Source organism: Tiliqua scincoides, chromosome 3 (genome assembly GCF_035046505.1).
Source record: "Tiliqua scincoides isolate rTilSci1 chromosome 3, rTilSci1.hap2, whole genome shotgun sequence".
Lineage (NCBI taxonomy): Eukaryota > Metazoa > Chordata > Lepidosauria > Squamata > Scincidae > Tiliqua > Tiliqua scincoides.
The window spans coordinates 32,879,931-32,895,423 of NC_089823.1; the positions used below are offsets into that span (position 1 = coordinate 32,879,931).

A 15,493-nucleotide genomic window follows, 5' to 3' on the forward strand; every position below is an offset into this window, starting at 1 on the left:
CTGGATGTGACTGGAGAACACCTCCAGACACATTTGGGAGCTCAGGCTCTGCCTCACCTGCCTCCAATGACCACACATACCTGGAGGACCCCACGAACAGCCAGCTGGGAGTGGTGTTCATACAAATATACAGTAGAGACAACAGAAAATAATTAGTAGGAAAAGAAATGAAAAATAAAGCCAGTCGAGTACTAGGTGCAGTTCTGATTGCCCATATCATCCAAAGAAATAGCATTTAAAGAGAAACTAGGAAAGATCTCTTTATCAAAAGCAAGTAAACAGTTCAGGGGAACCAACAGGGCTGCTTCACTTAAGCAAAATGACAACAGGGAGAGAGCAAGGTAGAGGTTTTAGAAAAACATGATTGGTGCAAAGGGGTAAATACAAAACAGTAATCTCAAAATCAAAAAGGTCCAAAGGCCATCTGCAGCAGACGTGTGACAAATAAAAAGAATGACTTCTTTGCACAACATATAATTAACCTATGGAACTCATTTTCACAGGACATTATTGCTTTAACCGACAAAATAAGTATACAGAGGAAAGGTCAATTGAAGGCTGCAAGCCACAATATTGAAATTGCAGTGTCCATGTTCAGAAGCGGTAGCTCCCTCACTACTAGATGCTGGGGATTAACAACAGTTGATGAATATTGCCATCACGCTGTGCTTGTAAACCAGCCATGCAGTACTCACCGTTGGCTGCTGTCAGCAAGCAGAATGCTGGGCTAGATCATGGAATCATGGTCTGTCCCAGCAGAGGAAATCTTATGTTTCATCCACTTCCACCCCAGAAATGCTCTAAGGCAGGATTCTTGATAGTTACGGTATCACAGATTATGTGAAATTGTTCCTCTAATGGCCCAATCCTAAATGCTTCAGTCATTGTCACAGCACTGCTTCCGCTGGTACTGACTGCCATAAAGCAGTCAGCACCCATTGTTAAAGGTAATCTGGGAGCACACTACTCAGCATGCTGCCAGGCTTGCTGGCGGTAGGTCAGAGCCTTCCCACCAATCCAGTGAACGATTGTTCCCTTAGCCCAGTATTTTCAACCTTTCTCATCTCACGGCACACAGAAAAGGTGCTAAAATTGTCAAGGCACACCATCAGTTTTTTGACAATTGACAAGGCACAGCACACTGCCGATGAGGGGCCCAAATCCCCCAATGGCCCTACTAATTAAAGACTGTTCCTCAAATTCCCACGGCACACCTGCAGACCAATCACGGCACACCAGTGTGCCTCGGCACAGTGGTTGAAATGGCTGCCTTAGCCAGAGGAGACCTCCACAACTGCCCCCCACCAGATGCAGCGACAGCCGTTCTGGTATAATTTTGGGTGGCGGGAAAATAATACGATTGGGCTTCAAGTCTGTTGGTGCAAATGATTGCCATTTGCAAACCAGAAACAAACAAAAACCATTTAAAAAGTTTGGCCAGGTAGTTTTGATATCTGTAGTTTTGGTTCAAAGAAGAATGAAAATGGATTGTTCAAATGACCAAGCCATAAAAGAAACAGTAATGGAAAAAGATGGGGCATAAGTAACAGAAAAAGGTCACATGGCTGAGGAATTTAGACAGGACTCTCAGGCAGGATAATGAATAAAAATGTGAATCACTAGACAAGGGGAAAAATAGGATGCAGACCTGATGGGCATGCAAGAGGAAATGAAGAGCAGGAGGAGATAGCACTATTAACTTTATTTAAAAAGAACAAAACCTTCATTGCACTAAAGACAGTTAAATCAATATTTTCCTAATGTTATTTTTCCACATAAGCAAATTGGCCTGTTTCCCTCCAGAGACGTAGCATTACCATGAACGAGAAGGATGAGTTGTCTGCAAAGATGACAAGCGGGTGGAGAGATACTATCTTTGAGACAAAGGCTTAGCCAAGTGGAAACTGGAGGAGAAAGTTCTGTAGCAGATGAGTATCAAGAACGTAGCCCAACCATCCCAAGAGAAGTCAGGCACTGCTGTAGTGGAGAAAGCATCATCGTACCAAATCTATCACAGGACAGTAGACCAACTGTCCTCTCTACCCATGCATAATATTTAGCACCAAGTCTGTCAGCAGCATATTGAATTTGACCTTAGGGTTGAATATGTGGCTTAGGGTAGCTGTGTATAAAATTTTAAGTGTCACTATAGAGCTTGCTCAATGCTTCTGAGCACATCCTCCAGGTACCTTTCATGCTTCCAAGGTTATTTTGGTGCTCTCATTTGGGTAAGTCCAGACATCTGCCTCCAAGAGGATGTATGATATCAACAATACAAAGGAATATTATTGGTAGCTGCCTGTTTGCTCCTGGGCCCAATTCAAGTTACTGGCATTTACCTTAAGCCTTAGATCAGTGGTTCCCAAACTTTTTAGCACCGGGACCCACTTTTTAAAACAACACTCTGTCAAGACCCACCCAGCTTTATAAGAGGTTTACAAGCAGTGGTTCTCACATTTAGCACCAGGACCCACTTTTCAGAATGAGAATCTGTCAAGACCCACCAGAAGTGATGTCATGACTGGAAGTGACATCATCAAGCAGGAAAATTTTTAACAATTCTAGGCTGCAATCCTATCCACACTTACCCATTTACTATCATTGTTAAAAGACTATACATAGTAGCTTGTTAAAAGTACATGTCTATAACATTTTCCCAAATGCAGTCACATACCAGGGTACCATCAAGTCGAATATATTAAAATAAAATATTGAAATTAAAGGGGACCCACCTGAAATTGGCTCACGACCCACCTAGTAGTTTGAGAGACACTGGTTTATAGGATTGGGAGTATTCAGGTGGCCTTGTGTAAGATCCAAGCCATAGTCACCAACTCATGAGTAAATGCACATGTGTGGCTCAGTTGCACTTTCCACCAGGCTCAATACATTTTCCTTGTGAGCTTGGAGGGGGGAAAGACTTCCTTCTTGAGAGTTTGGTGGGACCTGCTTCCGTTGGATTAGGATTGGGACCATTCTGGTGGCATGACCTTTTAATGTGAACCAAGGCACAGTCACCTCCTTATTAGGAGGTACATGCTGCTGTTTCTGTTTCCATAGGGCTCAATACATTTTCCTTGTCAGCTATTAGCTTGTCAGTTTCACAACACACCAAAAATTGAGTTGCACCCCACTGGTGGGTCCCGAACCACAGTTTGGGAACTGCTGCCTTCGACTGTTTGAGATCTGGGTACCTGAAAGACTACCTGTTCCCCTGTATGTATCCCTAAATGCTGGGGTTATCATCAGAGGCATTCCTCCAGGAATCCAGTTAAGCAGAAGTTCAATGGGCATATATTAGAAGCAGTGTCTTTTCAGTGACTACACCAGCTCTTTATAAAGCCCTCTCCACTGAGAACAGGCTCCTTTTCAGTATGCCTTCCAGTCTCAGACCAAAACATGACTTCTTTTTTTTAAGGAAGCTTTCAATATTGACTGATGTCGTTTTAATGATTTTTATATGATATGAAACATGGGTGCTGCTTATTTTATTGATTAATGTGTTACATTTATTTTTATCATGTTATTTTGACTTGCTGTTGTAAAGTGCATCATGTCTTTTAAGAGAAAAGTGGGGTAGCATTTAAGAAAATAGGAAGAAGAAATTATATGAATATTGTATCCAAAATAGAGAACCTTTGCTCAACAAACATTGTGGCTAAATTGTAGCCTGGAAAAACATTCATGCATTTTACCAAACAAATGCACCAGTGTTTGCTCTCCATCCCACTTTCTCTTCCCCTTCCTTGAATTTTTCCTCCCCCCCCCCCCCCACACGCCATCTCAGCTACCACCTTTGCCCATCTCTTCCTCACTATATCCCACATGATGCCATATGTCTATCTGGCAGTATAATATCTGCAGTAATTAATGTTTTAGTAAATTACTGGGTAGCAAAATTGTGGGCTTTTTTCCCCCTCCACAAAAGACTCTCATTGAAAACATTTGTGAACTCCCATCTGAGAATTCAAAATAGTTATGCAAATGTTAAATAAATTAAAACTCAAAATCCCCCTGTGAAGTCAGGAAACATTATCTCAGAGTCTTTGAAAGAGATTGACATGCATAGAAGAAGGTATTCGGTAGAAACTCAACAGGAGGAAGGTTGAGCAGGAATGTGAATCTAGCTTTCTCAGAACTAATGAGTTTACACTCTAATTTTACACTCTAACTAATGAGTTTATACTCTAGACTTAGTGGTTAAAAATTGTTCCTTTACTACCGCATCCTCTGTTATCAACAGACTTACACTGTATTGTAAAAATAAACAAAACTAGAGCCTAGTATTGCAAGTTTTAAGAATTCCTCCCAGTACCTGGATACATACCCTGATATTTTCACAGTATAAGTTATTGGCATTTCAGACTTCCATGAATTTATCTCATTGTGAATTGAGTCACATGACTAGCATCTGACTGGCTCCCAGCAGGCAAGGCTGATTGTATGGGTCTTTTCCACTTGATTATTGTATTGTTCCCACCTAGTAGAGAGGCAATTGGATGGTAAAGACTCATGAGATCAGCTCCGCCATGCTGCTGTGGTGCCACAACCCTGCTGTTTGTCCACTGTGCAATTGGTGGGCACAGTGCATGGGGTCTTCTCAAGTGTGGCACCCAAGCTGTGGAATACCTTTCAGTGAAAGAACTAGTTGGTTCCTCCCTCCTGTACCTTTAGGTGCCAATTAAGAACACTTATTTAGACCTACTTGTCAGTAACTGATCTTGCAATTTATCATGCTCATGCTTGATCTCTTTGTTTTAATGTTTCTGATGTTTTCGTTATTGATTGTTTTTGTCTTTTATTTTTATTTTTTAATGTTTTAGATATTGTTTCTAGAAGTATATCGAGTTGCCTTGGGGTTCCAGTATGGCGCCAAAACGCGGGATACCAATTTTTTGATTAATGCAGAAAAGAGTACATCAGTAAAAATAAGACAGCACCATGAGAAAATGGCTTTCATGTAGCTGGATGTATGTTCTGAAAGGCAGAAGTCAGGCAGAACCATGTTGATTCACAACATCCTTTTTTGGGAGGGGAGGTATACATTATGAAGCTATGCAAACTCATTGAAGGTAGGATTTTAAAAAACTCTCAGCTATCACATACCATCCCACACAGCAGGAGACAGCGTGTGGGGGGGAGGAACTTTTTGATAATTGTCCCTCCATAACATGTGCAGAAAACAAGCTCAGTATTTGTGAATAACAATTGCTCCATGAAGCAGGAAGAGTACCCAGGCAAAAGCGAGTATAATATTAGATAAACACACAAAAGAGATAGCTAGACACCTTAAGAAACGGACAAGCAGAGAGTTGGACTACCCACACCCTTCAGCATGGAGAAGGCCAACAACCCAGATCAGAAAGACAGCCTGACAGTTTTTCTAGAGCCCTGTCCTCCACAATTAGAGATATGGAGAACATTTTGCATGCACATTAATCACGGCAAAAGAGGGCAGAGATCTCAGTGTTACACAGACCTGGTATGAAAAACAGATGAGCACAGCATAAGACAGCTGCCGCCAAAGGTTGAACACTGAACTCATCATAATCTGCAAACACCGCAATTGAGATAATCACATCAACGCATCCTTTCACAGAAGGGCAGCCTCAGGTTACACAGATCCTCTTAGCATGGGATTGATCCATATTTTTCCTGCGAAGAAGTGGTGGGGAGAGGAACTTTAAATTCTCCCAACATGGGACAGTAAAACATACATCTTCTCCATTTGAAAACCAGCCTTCTCTTTTGCACACACACACAAACATTTAGTGTTTCCAGTGTTTCTTGAGACACCCTCAACCTGTTGAGGCAGATTTTTCACCTTATGCAACATGCTTACTGCATTTATCAACAGTGATGGAAAGGCTAGGTACGAATGACATCCTCCACTAACCATTATAGTTGTCTTTTCCTTTATGGAAGAACTGCTTTCAAAAAAAAACAAAAAAACACCTCTTGGGAAGCTTACAGAAGCAATGGGGAATGAGTTACATTAAGTGATTTAAGAAAAATCCATTTATGTAATAACCAAGAAGTTCAGATGATTGGGAGAAGGGAATGTGAACATTTCCATGCAGACATTTTGATTTAAAAGAAATCCCCAAAGATAATATCCATACCCGTTTAAGGGCTTGAGAATCTCTAGCCACAAAACAACTCACAGGCTGAAATTAAAAGTTTTGAAAAGCACACAACGTCACTCTTAAAGACAAACTCTGCATGAGGTTGGTGCTAGGTAACGGATACAGTTCTGTCAGTTTTACTGCAGTGCTGCTTTATATCAGAAGAAAATCAGCCTCAGATGCTTTTTCCCCCAGAGGGAAAATCAGTTCACCCCACCTCTTTCATGCTTTCTTTCACCCCCATCCACACCCCACCATTTTTAAAGGTACAAACGTGTCTTTCAAGTTGCAGCCTCTGCATTATGCAGCATAATTAAGGTAATTTAAATGAGATCCCAGACACCTTGAAGCAATAAAACCTCATCTCCTTGCTTACTCCTCTCTTTTTTCCCCTTCTCCTCAACCTTTCTGCCTTCCTAGTATTGAGGCACTGGCTGTAATTACTGAAATGGTCCCCTAACACTTGCTTCCTCTCCAGTTGCATTAAGCAGCATCTTGATAGATACAGCCCTACTTATCCATGCTGCTCATGTGGAGGAGGAAAGAAATGCAGGCTCTCTCCTTCTTCACCTCCTCCTTGTACCCCTCCCCTTCCTTTGATTTCATGGGTGTGGCAGGGTTCAAACCTCTCTTTCTCTCAAGCAGTAGTGCATTGAAACAGGAAAGCACTGGACAAAACAAGGATTACCTTAACTACAAGTGGGGAAAGTGAGTTCACATTTAATCACCCATTCAGTCCATTATTGAGCACTTGCCCACACAGTATCAGTCTGTTCAATATATACGTCATACAATACTTTATGAAATACATCTAGACATCTCCAAGAACGGAGTATACCATAAACTTCAGTGTTTCATTTTCTTAATATTTCCAGATAAAGGCTCTTATTTTTCAACTGTGACATCTTACAACACTTCAACAATATATTTTAAGACATAATCTCACAACTGTGGGGATGCTAAAAAATCTGGATTGCATCTTTGCAAGGCCAGAAAATGATTCTATTGGTGCATTCTCATAAAAGGTATAAACTATAGACCCAAGTTTCAGAAGGAAGGCAAGATGAAACTCATCTATGGTTTTAACTTTAGTTTTATGTTCTTCAGTATACATTTGTCTAAGATAATGTGCATGTGCTTCTGTACGCAGATACACACATTATACATGACCAAAAAAGGAGCAAACAAATGCACATACAGATGTACTGATCTGTGCAATCCTATATATGTTTACTTAGAAGCAAATTTCACTGTGTTCAGTGGGGCTTACGGTAAGTGCACATACAACTGCAGCCTAAATTGCTGTCATTTCCCAGCCCCTGGCCCCAAAATTGTCCTTTACTGGCAAAAATACAAGGCAGGATTCTCCACATGGTAAGGTAACCTGCTCATATTTCAGAAACACCCTGTTTGGATAACGGTCATTTCTCACCACTGCTCTCCTTTTCAAAACGATTGTGGAGAGAGAGGGAAAGAAGTACAAGCATGCTGGGGAGAAATTCCTCCCTGTTTCCAATTAAAGCTGTTCAGGAATAGTTTCCTAACTTTTAGACATCAGTGCGTTTTGTAAATTTAATTTGCACGCATGTATGCATGCAATATGAATGTAAGAGTCTGAATGGAGCTGCATGGGTGTGCCTGAATAGAGGTTTGCACATGTGTGCAGTGATGTCTGCGTGTATATGAATCCACACGCATGGGTAAGAATGAGTGGGACTGTGAATGGGTGTGTCTCTTTGTGTCTGCAAAACTCTATGCATTGAAATGTATATTGATACATATAGTTTGAGGGGCAGAATTGCTGAATGTGTGCTTGAATATGGAAATGGTCTACAGGGGTGTGTGTGTAAGGGGTGTGGCTGGTGACCATGCCAATGTCTGTGTTTTTCTGGGCTAGAAGCTTAGCTGCCACATAAATGTATACATGAAAACCGGTAAATGTAAAAATAAAAGGACTATAAGCTTGCAAGGAGTAAGGTGAGCAGAGTTTTAGCCATGTGCTGTCATTCAGTCTTGCAAAGATGGTGAAAATGGCTCTCATAGCCTAACATTTCCAGCACCTCCAGAGGATACTCCCTCAATTGATACTCCCTCATTTGAACATTTGCTAAGTCTCTCCACTCACTGCGGTCATTATGCCTTTCTCTCTGCTTTCCCCCTCCCTTTTTATCCCCCATATGGCTACTGAATGTGCTCTACTGGCTGCCTGCTGCAACATGTTCTGTGTCCACTTTGCTTCAGGTCTCTAGCAAATGTCTCACCAACTGGAGAGTGCCTTAAACATGCATGGGGAATCAATGCTAATGCAAGTGGGATTTCCCAGTCACCAACCCCACCCTAGTGATCGATACCAGCTTCCCAACATACATGGTGGTTCAGCAATGCATCCTACATCTCAGTGTTCTCAATGATACAGTATTCCAAGGTAATCACTCAAACCACCACAGCTTCCATCAGGTTTGGGTTTTTTCTTCTTCTTCAGAATACTGCATTATGGAACGTTGTGTTAGATATACTGGAAGAAGCAACTAAAGAATGTTAGAATACTAACATTCCGTGGAGATTGCTTTTCAAACAGATATTCAACCTATACATATATTTTGAAAAGCTTTTTTTCCCCAGAAATGAGAGGCCAAAATGTTGTTCCAGTCTGAACAAATCAAGAGTCAGTCCATATGACATAAGATCAACCCATGCAGAGCTCCACAAAGAAGGATCTGGAGCAGAATTTCCACTCTCAAATGTATTAGGTTAACATGAAAGGTGTGCCAGGGGGAGGGGCAGGAGGTAATCTGAGGATGGGTGTTTTGCTTTTTCATTTTTCTTTAGGCTAAACCTTTTTTAATTGCTGAAAACGAGATGCCTTCTCAACCTTCCCACCCCCTCAAAAAAATCCCAAACCATATGGGACCAATAGGAGATGAACTGGTTTCCTCCAAGTTCATACTATTCCATCTTTCCCCATCCCATCAGAGCTAACAGAGGCGTGGTCCTCTGTCTCTCCACCAGCTGGTGTACAGTTGCCCAGGCACTCCTGGTAGGAAAGGGGTTGCAAAGGAGGAAACCCCAACCCAGTTCCCCGATTCCCCCCCAGTAGCTAATTCATTCATTTGCCACTCCATTTTAATGGTCCCTATCACGTTTATAAAAGACAAACAGAAAAAGAGCTGTACTCAGAGAGAGAAAAAAAATTATCACCCGTGTTGCCACCTCTCTGGGAGCGCATGTACTTATCAGAGCTTCTATCAGAGCAAACCACCGTAGAGAGAAGGCATTCTTATTGCAATCAAGAGTCATCTGATATATTTTTCTTCCGGGGGTGGGAGATGTAAAAAGAACTGCTCCCCCCTTTTCAAGAGAGAGTGCCACTGGAGTGCATCTCTCCCTCCTCCCATCTCTGTCCACACCCTCCAAATCCAAGATAGGCAATCCCCCATGCAGTGCATCTTCCCACAGCTTCCCCCCCCCCAGGTGTCTGTCTAAGGGGGAGAAGAAGGCATCCCCCAGTGCCTCCCCAATTCTGATCATTAGGCTGCTTTCCCCCCCCCCACCTCTCCCCCGGTTCCCACAGGCAAGAAAGAAAATCAGACACACACACACCCCTGCATTGATGGAAGGGGTGTGAACTGAGCCTTCAGAGGGAAGATGCTCAAGAAAGGCAGTCCCAAATGGCCCTCTCCCCCCTGCACCGACAAAAATGCCCACCAAAGATGCCCAGCCAAGAGCCTGGGCATCTCCTCAGCAAAAAGAAGCAGAAGCTCTACCTGTTTTGTTCTTCTCATACAGCACAGCATGATTGTATTGTATCCCCTTTCTTCCTTCCTTGTGGTTCCTTCCTTCCTTCCTTCTCCTCTCCTTTTTCCTCCTCTCTCTGATCTCGCCCCCCACCCTCTCCACTCCCTCCTTCTCTCTCTCTCTCTCTCTCTCTCTCACTCACTCACTCCCTCTCTCTTGCGCGCACACACATACACCAGGCAGGGCAGTCAGCAGCGACTGGAAGGTCCACAGCTAGTGCTCATCACACATGCTCTCCTCTCGCGCGCTCCCTTTCCCAGAATCGTTCACAGGCAGCTCTCAGTGACTAGTCACTTCCCCACCCCCCCAAGCACCACTATCGAGGCAGCCGCCCCCTCGCAGTCCTCTGCCTGCCTGCCAGCCAGCCAGCCAGCCAGCCTCATGAATATTTAAACCCATCCAATCTGGACCCAATTACCCGGCGACTTCCCCACTGTAGAGCTGGGAATGCTGCGGATGGTTCAGGGGGGTGTGGCAAGGTGGGGTGCTCTGGGGGCGGCGGCGGCAGCAGCAGCAGCAGCCACTGGGTTTCTGAAAAAGAATCCATTCACACACCAGAGGGGATCTTTTTTGGAAAAGAAGGAGCACACTTGGGCACAGATCTGCAACATTCCGAAATGTTGTTGGTTCTTGAAAGAGAGAACCTCTAGGATTGTAAAAATCCCCTGGAGGGATTTAGAAACGCCTGCCTATGTAAACCGCCTTGAATAAAGTCAGAGGAGTAATCTGATGACCAGAAAGGCGGTATATAAATACCGAGTTGTTATTATTATCTGTGGGAAGAAAACTAGGAAGTGGATTTCTAATGCATGTCCTGTGTCACAAACACATGCGAGGTGACATGGGTGGACTGGATCAGAGTCTTTAAGACAGGCCCAAAAAAAACCCTCATGTATGTGTATGTGGCTGTATAATGCACGCACACACATTAGTTTGTGCGGTGCACAAACATTTCAGAAACACATACACAACATCCTAATACAAAACCGAAATTTTGCAGACAGTGGGATCAAGTTCATGTTCAAAATCTGAACTTCTTTATTTAAACATGTTTTACTAGAGCTCAGAATGTACAGTATTTACTTTTTTGTAGAATCTAATGTATCTACAGCGCAATCCTATTCTTCCCCCCACCCCTTACAGATGCAGCAACACCAAAATGGCTACTGCTGCATCCTGTGGGGATGGGCAGTTGCGGGGCTCTCTAAGGCCGCAATCCTAACCAACTTTCTAGCACTGACATAAGGGCAATGCAAATCTGAGGTAAGGAAACAAACATTGCCTTACCTTGAAGAGGCCTCCATGAATGCCCCCCAACTGCAGGATGCAGCACATGCCCCACTGGCACAGCCCTGCCGGTGCTGGAAAGTTGGTTGGGATTGCGCTCTAAGTCTCCACCATGTGGAGGGGTCTACTCAGACTAGAGCTGCCAAATTTGCTGGAATTGAGTCCAAGAAGGTGCTAGGATTCTGCAGCAGCAGTAGCTGCTGAAACCTAGCCCCCTTCTCGAACGAGATCCACTCTCCCCCCGCTCCATTGCCTTCTTGTTCTGCCCTCTCCAACACCTGTTCCACTTTCTTCACCCCATCACCTGCCCTGTCAACTTACCTGCAGGTCCAGCGTGATCTGACAGTTTGCATGGGAAGGCTCTGGCAGTGGTCTAGCAGTGCTCTAGCAGTGCTCTAGCAGTGCACACCTCTAGCAGTGCTCTAGCAGTGCTGAAGTGCATTTTACAATGGCCATAAGTCAGTTAGCAATGTCAGAATGCTGTTCCACCAAGAAGGCAGCCATATAGGATTGGGGTTGCTAGTGTTTGATCTCTTTTCCATAGCCATACAGATGCATGCATGGAAATATTCATACATGCTTGCCATGCATACATCATCCTGACACTTACAGAAAACACAATGACAGAACACAATTATGTGTGCCTTCTGAGAATGTGAGGCACAGTGACTTACTCTGAAAATGTAGACATTCATGGATCTGAGCCAAGAAATTCATGGATCTGAGCCATTTCAGAGTTACTGAAATTAAAGTTCCAATACAATCACTTCCCCCCCACCCACACACACATATTCCTCAAGCTCTCCTAATTAATTTCTATATTTTTGCCATTGAAACCATTTTGTGAACTTTCCTGTTGTTGTTGAAAAGTACTATATAAATAAACAGCCCATCAGTATCTGTCACTGAGATTTTCTCATACACCCAGCTGTTCATTCCAGAGCTTCTCTGAGGAATTTTATCAGGGGGGCACAAAATTTCTTTTGGGCTCCTTCCCAAGGGGGTGGGTAAAACAAAGTGTGGGGAGGATGGTGATGGAGATTAGCAGAGCAGGGACAGGGAAGGGGGCAAAACAGAGTGAGAGATGTTGGCAACAACCTTTGAAGCCCAGGTCTACCAGGCTTCCTGATGCAGAGCCCAGGTCTACCTGCCCGTGCAGCATTAGAAGCTGGATAAAGTAATATGGAAAACCAAACACACTCTTAAGTCTCTCTAAATATTTTAAATGTAGAAAATCCATGCAGAAAATTAACATCATTGTATTTATGCTCACACTAGAATGTAGTCTGTGGACCAAAATGTACTTCTTCAACAGCTGTAATCCCACAGCTGTGTTCCTGAGCTCCTATACATTCCTTCATGGTAAGTGAATTCACAAGCCAAAGAGCTACTGTAGCAGGCCAGTTTCCTTCCAGATCTGACACTGTGTTAAGGAGTGTCATGTATGCATTCCTCAGCCTGTTGCTTATGGTTTGTGGCGGTCCCTCCAAGCCCATGTGGGAAGCAAGTCTAGGTGACACTGGAAAATGTAAGATCCCAGGAAATTTCTGGGGCCCCTCCTTTGGCTTCTGGGCCCCCTTTTTGACGCTGAGCCAGGGTACAAAGTAACACTTTTACCCTCTTCATGGGCCCTGGTTCACCCTTCATAACTGCAGTGGTCATTGCTTCCAAAGTTAAAGTGAAGTCAACAACTCTAGGTAAAACTACAAGATGCACTTAACACCATCAAAATCAAGTAGACATGCAGCCCAATCCTATCCCCCATTACCAGCAACAATGCAACCACACCAAAAAGGCACATGCTGCATTCTATAGTGCAGGGGGGTGACCTGAAAGCAAACATTTGTACTTTCCTTCACATAAGCCCTCAGGCTGCCTATGGCTCTCAGATATAAACCACTTATTTTGGTGACGTATGCCCAATGAGGGGAAATGGGCAGAGAGATTTACAAAAGGATAGAATCTAGCATATGCTATTGCCAGTGGATCCACCCCACCTCCTCCCTTAGTTCCCCTCCCCACCCAGAAATGCCCCACCGTCCACCCCTACTGTCAATTCACAAGTGCTGACAGACAGTGCTCTCTGCTGGCCTGTCACCACGATCTCCAGCCATAGGCATTCCAACAGATAGAACCGATCTGTAAATCAAGCCAACAGTGTTTTCGGTTGAGTTCTCTCCATCAGCTAGAAGACATTACTAAAGACATTCTGCTTTCATCAGAAATGCTACATAAATAAAACTGTTATAATACATTCTTTCTTCCCAGGAAACACTGGGAGCGGTACAGTAGTTCTATGGATTACAGATATCTAATGCAATTCTCATTCTCCTGGGGGCTGGGGATAAGAATAGGCCCTCAGTTTGGCTGTACTTGTAGTAAGAGGCGACTAAACAGCCACCAGGTAGATGGGGCTTGTCAGCCTGGGAAGGCAGCTCATCTGAGAGAAGGAAAACTCTGATCCCAAACCTCCACTGCCTTGTGGCTACATCCAGTTACGGAAAAGGCTTCAGGAGTCAACCTCGAGGCAAAATCCGGAGCCGGAGTCCCTGAGGCAGTTCATGGCTGAACACAGTCATGTTCTGGCAACTCCTGCGACGCTGCTGGAACCAACCGTATTGGCCTCTGCCTTTCCATTGGACAATTTCAGCGATGTGGAGAGGGGGGATTTGCTGCATGTGTAACAGCCTATCCTCCATACCTACTTTACCCAGGCTTCGTGCACTGGAGAGGACACTCTGTTCCAGAACCACCATTCAGAGCGTGACGCCATAGTCTTCCGAGACTGAAGGATGCCAACTACTCTCATTATGCTCATCAAGCTACAATTCCAAAGATATGCGGAATGGGAAGCCATGATGGTTAACTGGTATAAAACAAATGCATCTACATACTGTAGATACACCCCAAGAGTCAAATTCACCATTGTCAACTAACCAAAAAATGTATGTTGATTTCTCCTTTAATTTGACATGATAGGCTATTTCCACTCATCCTTATACCTTTCCTTGCACCAGCTGCTGAATGGAATCTATCACTTTCCAAAATTATCTTGAATTGGGTAGTATTTCAAGATTTCCAACTTTTTTCAATTTTAGTTAGTCTCTTCTAGCACACTATTCTCCCAACTCTTGAGATTTCTACCAAAGACTTTTAATTGAGAGGCTTGTTGATTAAAAGAGTTCACCAAGTCATACAGGTTCTCTTTATTTCTCAGTCGTAGAACATTATCTGGTATTCCAGGTGTTGCCTAGCTGCATCCCATTAATCTTTACATTAAATGGATTTACTTATCTTCCCTTCCACTGTGAGCTCAATTTGTACTGTCCTATAATGTTACAAAGCAAAGAAGAGAACAAGTGGCCTTGTTGGACTACAGCATCTTTTCAAATCTGCAATAGGGTCACTTTGTTAAACTCTCTTCATTCTCATTTCCACACCTTCTGCAACTATATACAATTATCCATAAAAGCCAGATAGGTACTTATACTATTCAGGTGCTTCATGGCCTCCCACAAAATTCTAATTAACACCATCAAAAAAACATTACAAACTTTAGCAAACACTGATCACCTTTCTCTTTTTCCCCAGATTTCTTCAGAGAATGGTCTATTTCCAACATCACAGTTAAATCATGGTTTGGCAGTCAAGTATAGGATAGAGGTTTATCCATTCCTTTCTCTTCTTACACAGTCCAACTCCCCATTATCCTTCATGATGTACAAAAGAGCAATCTATGGTTATTGCAAACCATACTTTGGGCACAATCCTAACCTTCTTCCCAGCACGGACATAAGGGTAATGCAACTTTGAGGTATGGAAACACATTGCCATACTTTGAGGAGGCATCCGTGACTGTCCCCCAACTGTAGATGAAGCTGTGCTGGATCTATGCCAGTGCTGGAAAGTTGGTTAGAATTGCGCCCTTTGTTTCCCAAGATTGGAATTGGAAACCCAGTTCAAACTATCATTCTCTGGATTTGAACATCACCGAGGAATTTAGGGCCCAATCCTATCCAATTTTCCAGTGCTGGGGCACCTGCAATTCAGCCCCAAGGTAAGGGAAGAAATGCTCCTCACATTGAGGAGGCCTCTGTGACTGACTCCCCACCACAGGATGCAGTGCATGCCCCATTAGCACTGGAAAATTGGATAGGATTGGGCTCATAGTTACTGTGAACCAGAAAATGATTGAGGGAATCAGCATATGTGAGGGTAGGTGGGAAAGATAGGGGAGTAGGGAATAACCAATTTTGAGGCATGGTTGCAATGGAGAATTATGGGTT

The 15,493-nt window shown here is 43.5% G+C and overlaps 1 protein-coding gene across 1 annotated transcript in view; it reads right to left on the reverse strand.

The window, feature by feature from the left end:
- GAP43 (growth associated protein 43) overlaps nucleotides 1-9,954 on the reverse strand; it is an 82,461-nt gene extending 72,507 nt beyond the window's left edge. Inside the window, exon 1 of the mRNA XM_066622279.1 lies at nucleotides 9,890-9,954. Within this exon, the coding sequence (XP_066478376.1) occupies nucleotides 9,890-9,919 (30 nt within the window). The 5' untranslated portion in view covers nucleotides 9,920-9,954. The remainder of the gene's footprint in view (nucleotides 1-9,889) is intronic.
- Nucleotides 9,955-15,493: the final 5,539 nt, after the last annotated feature.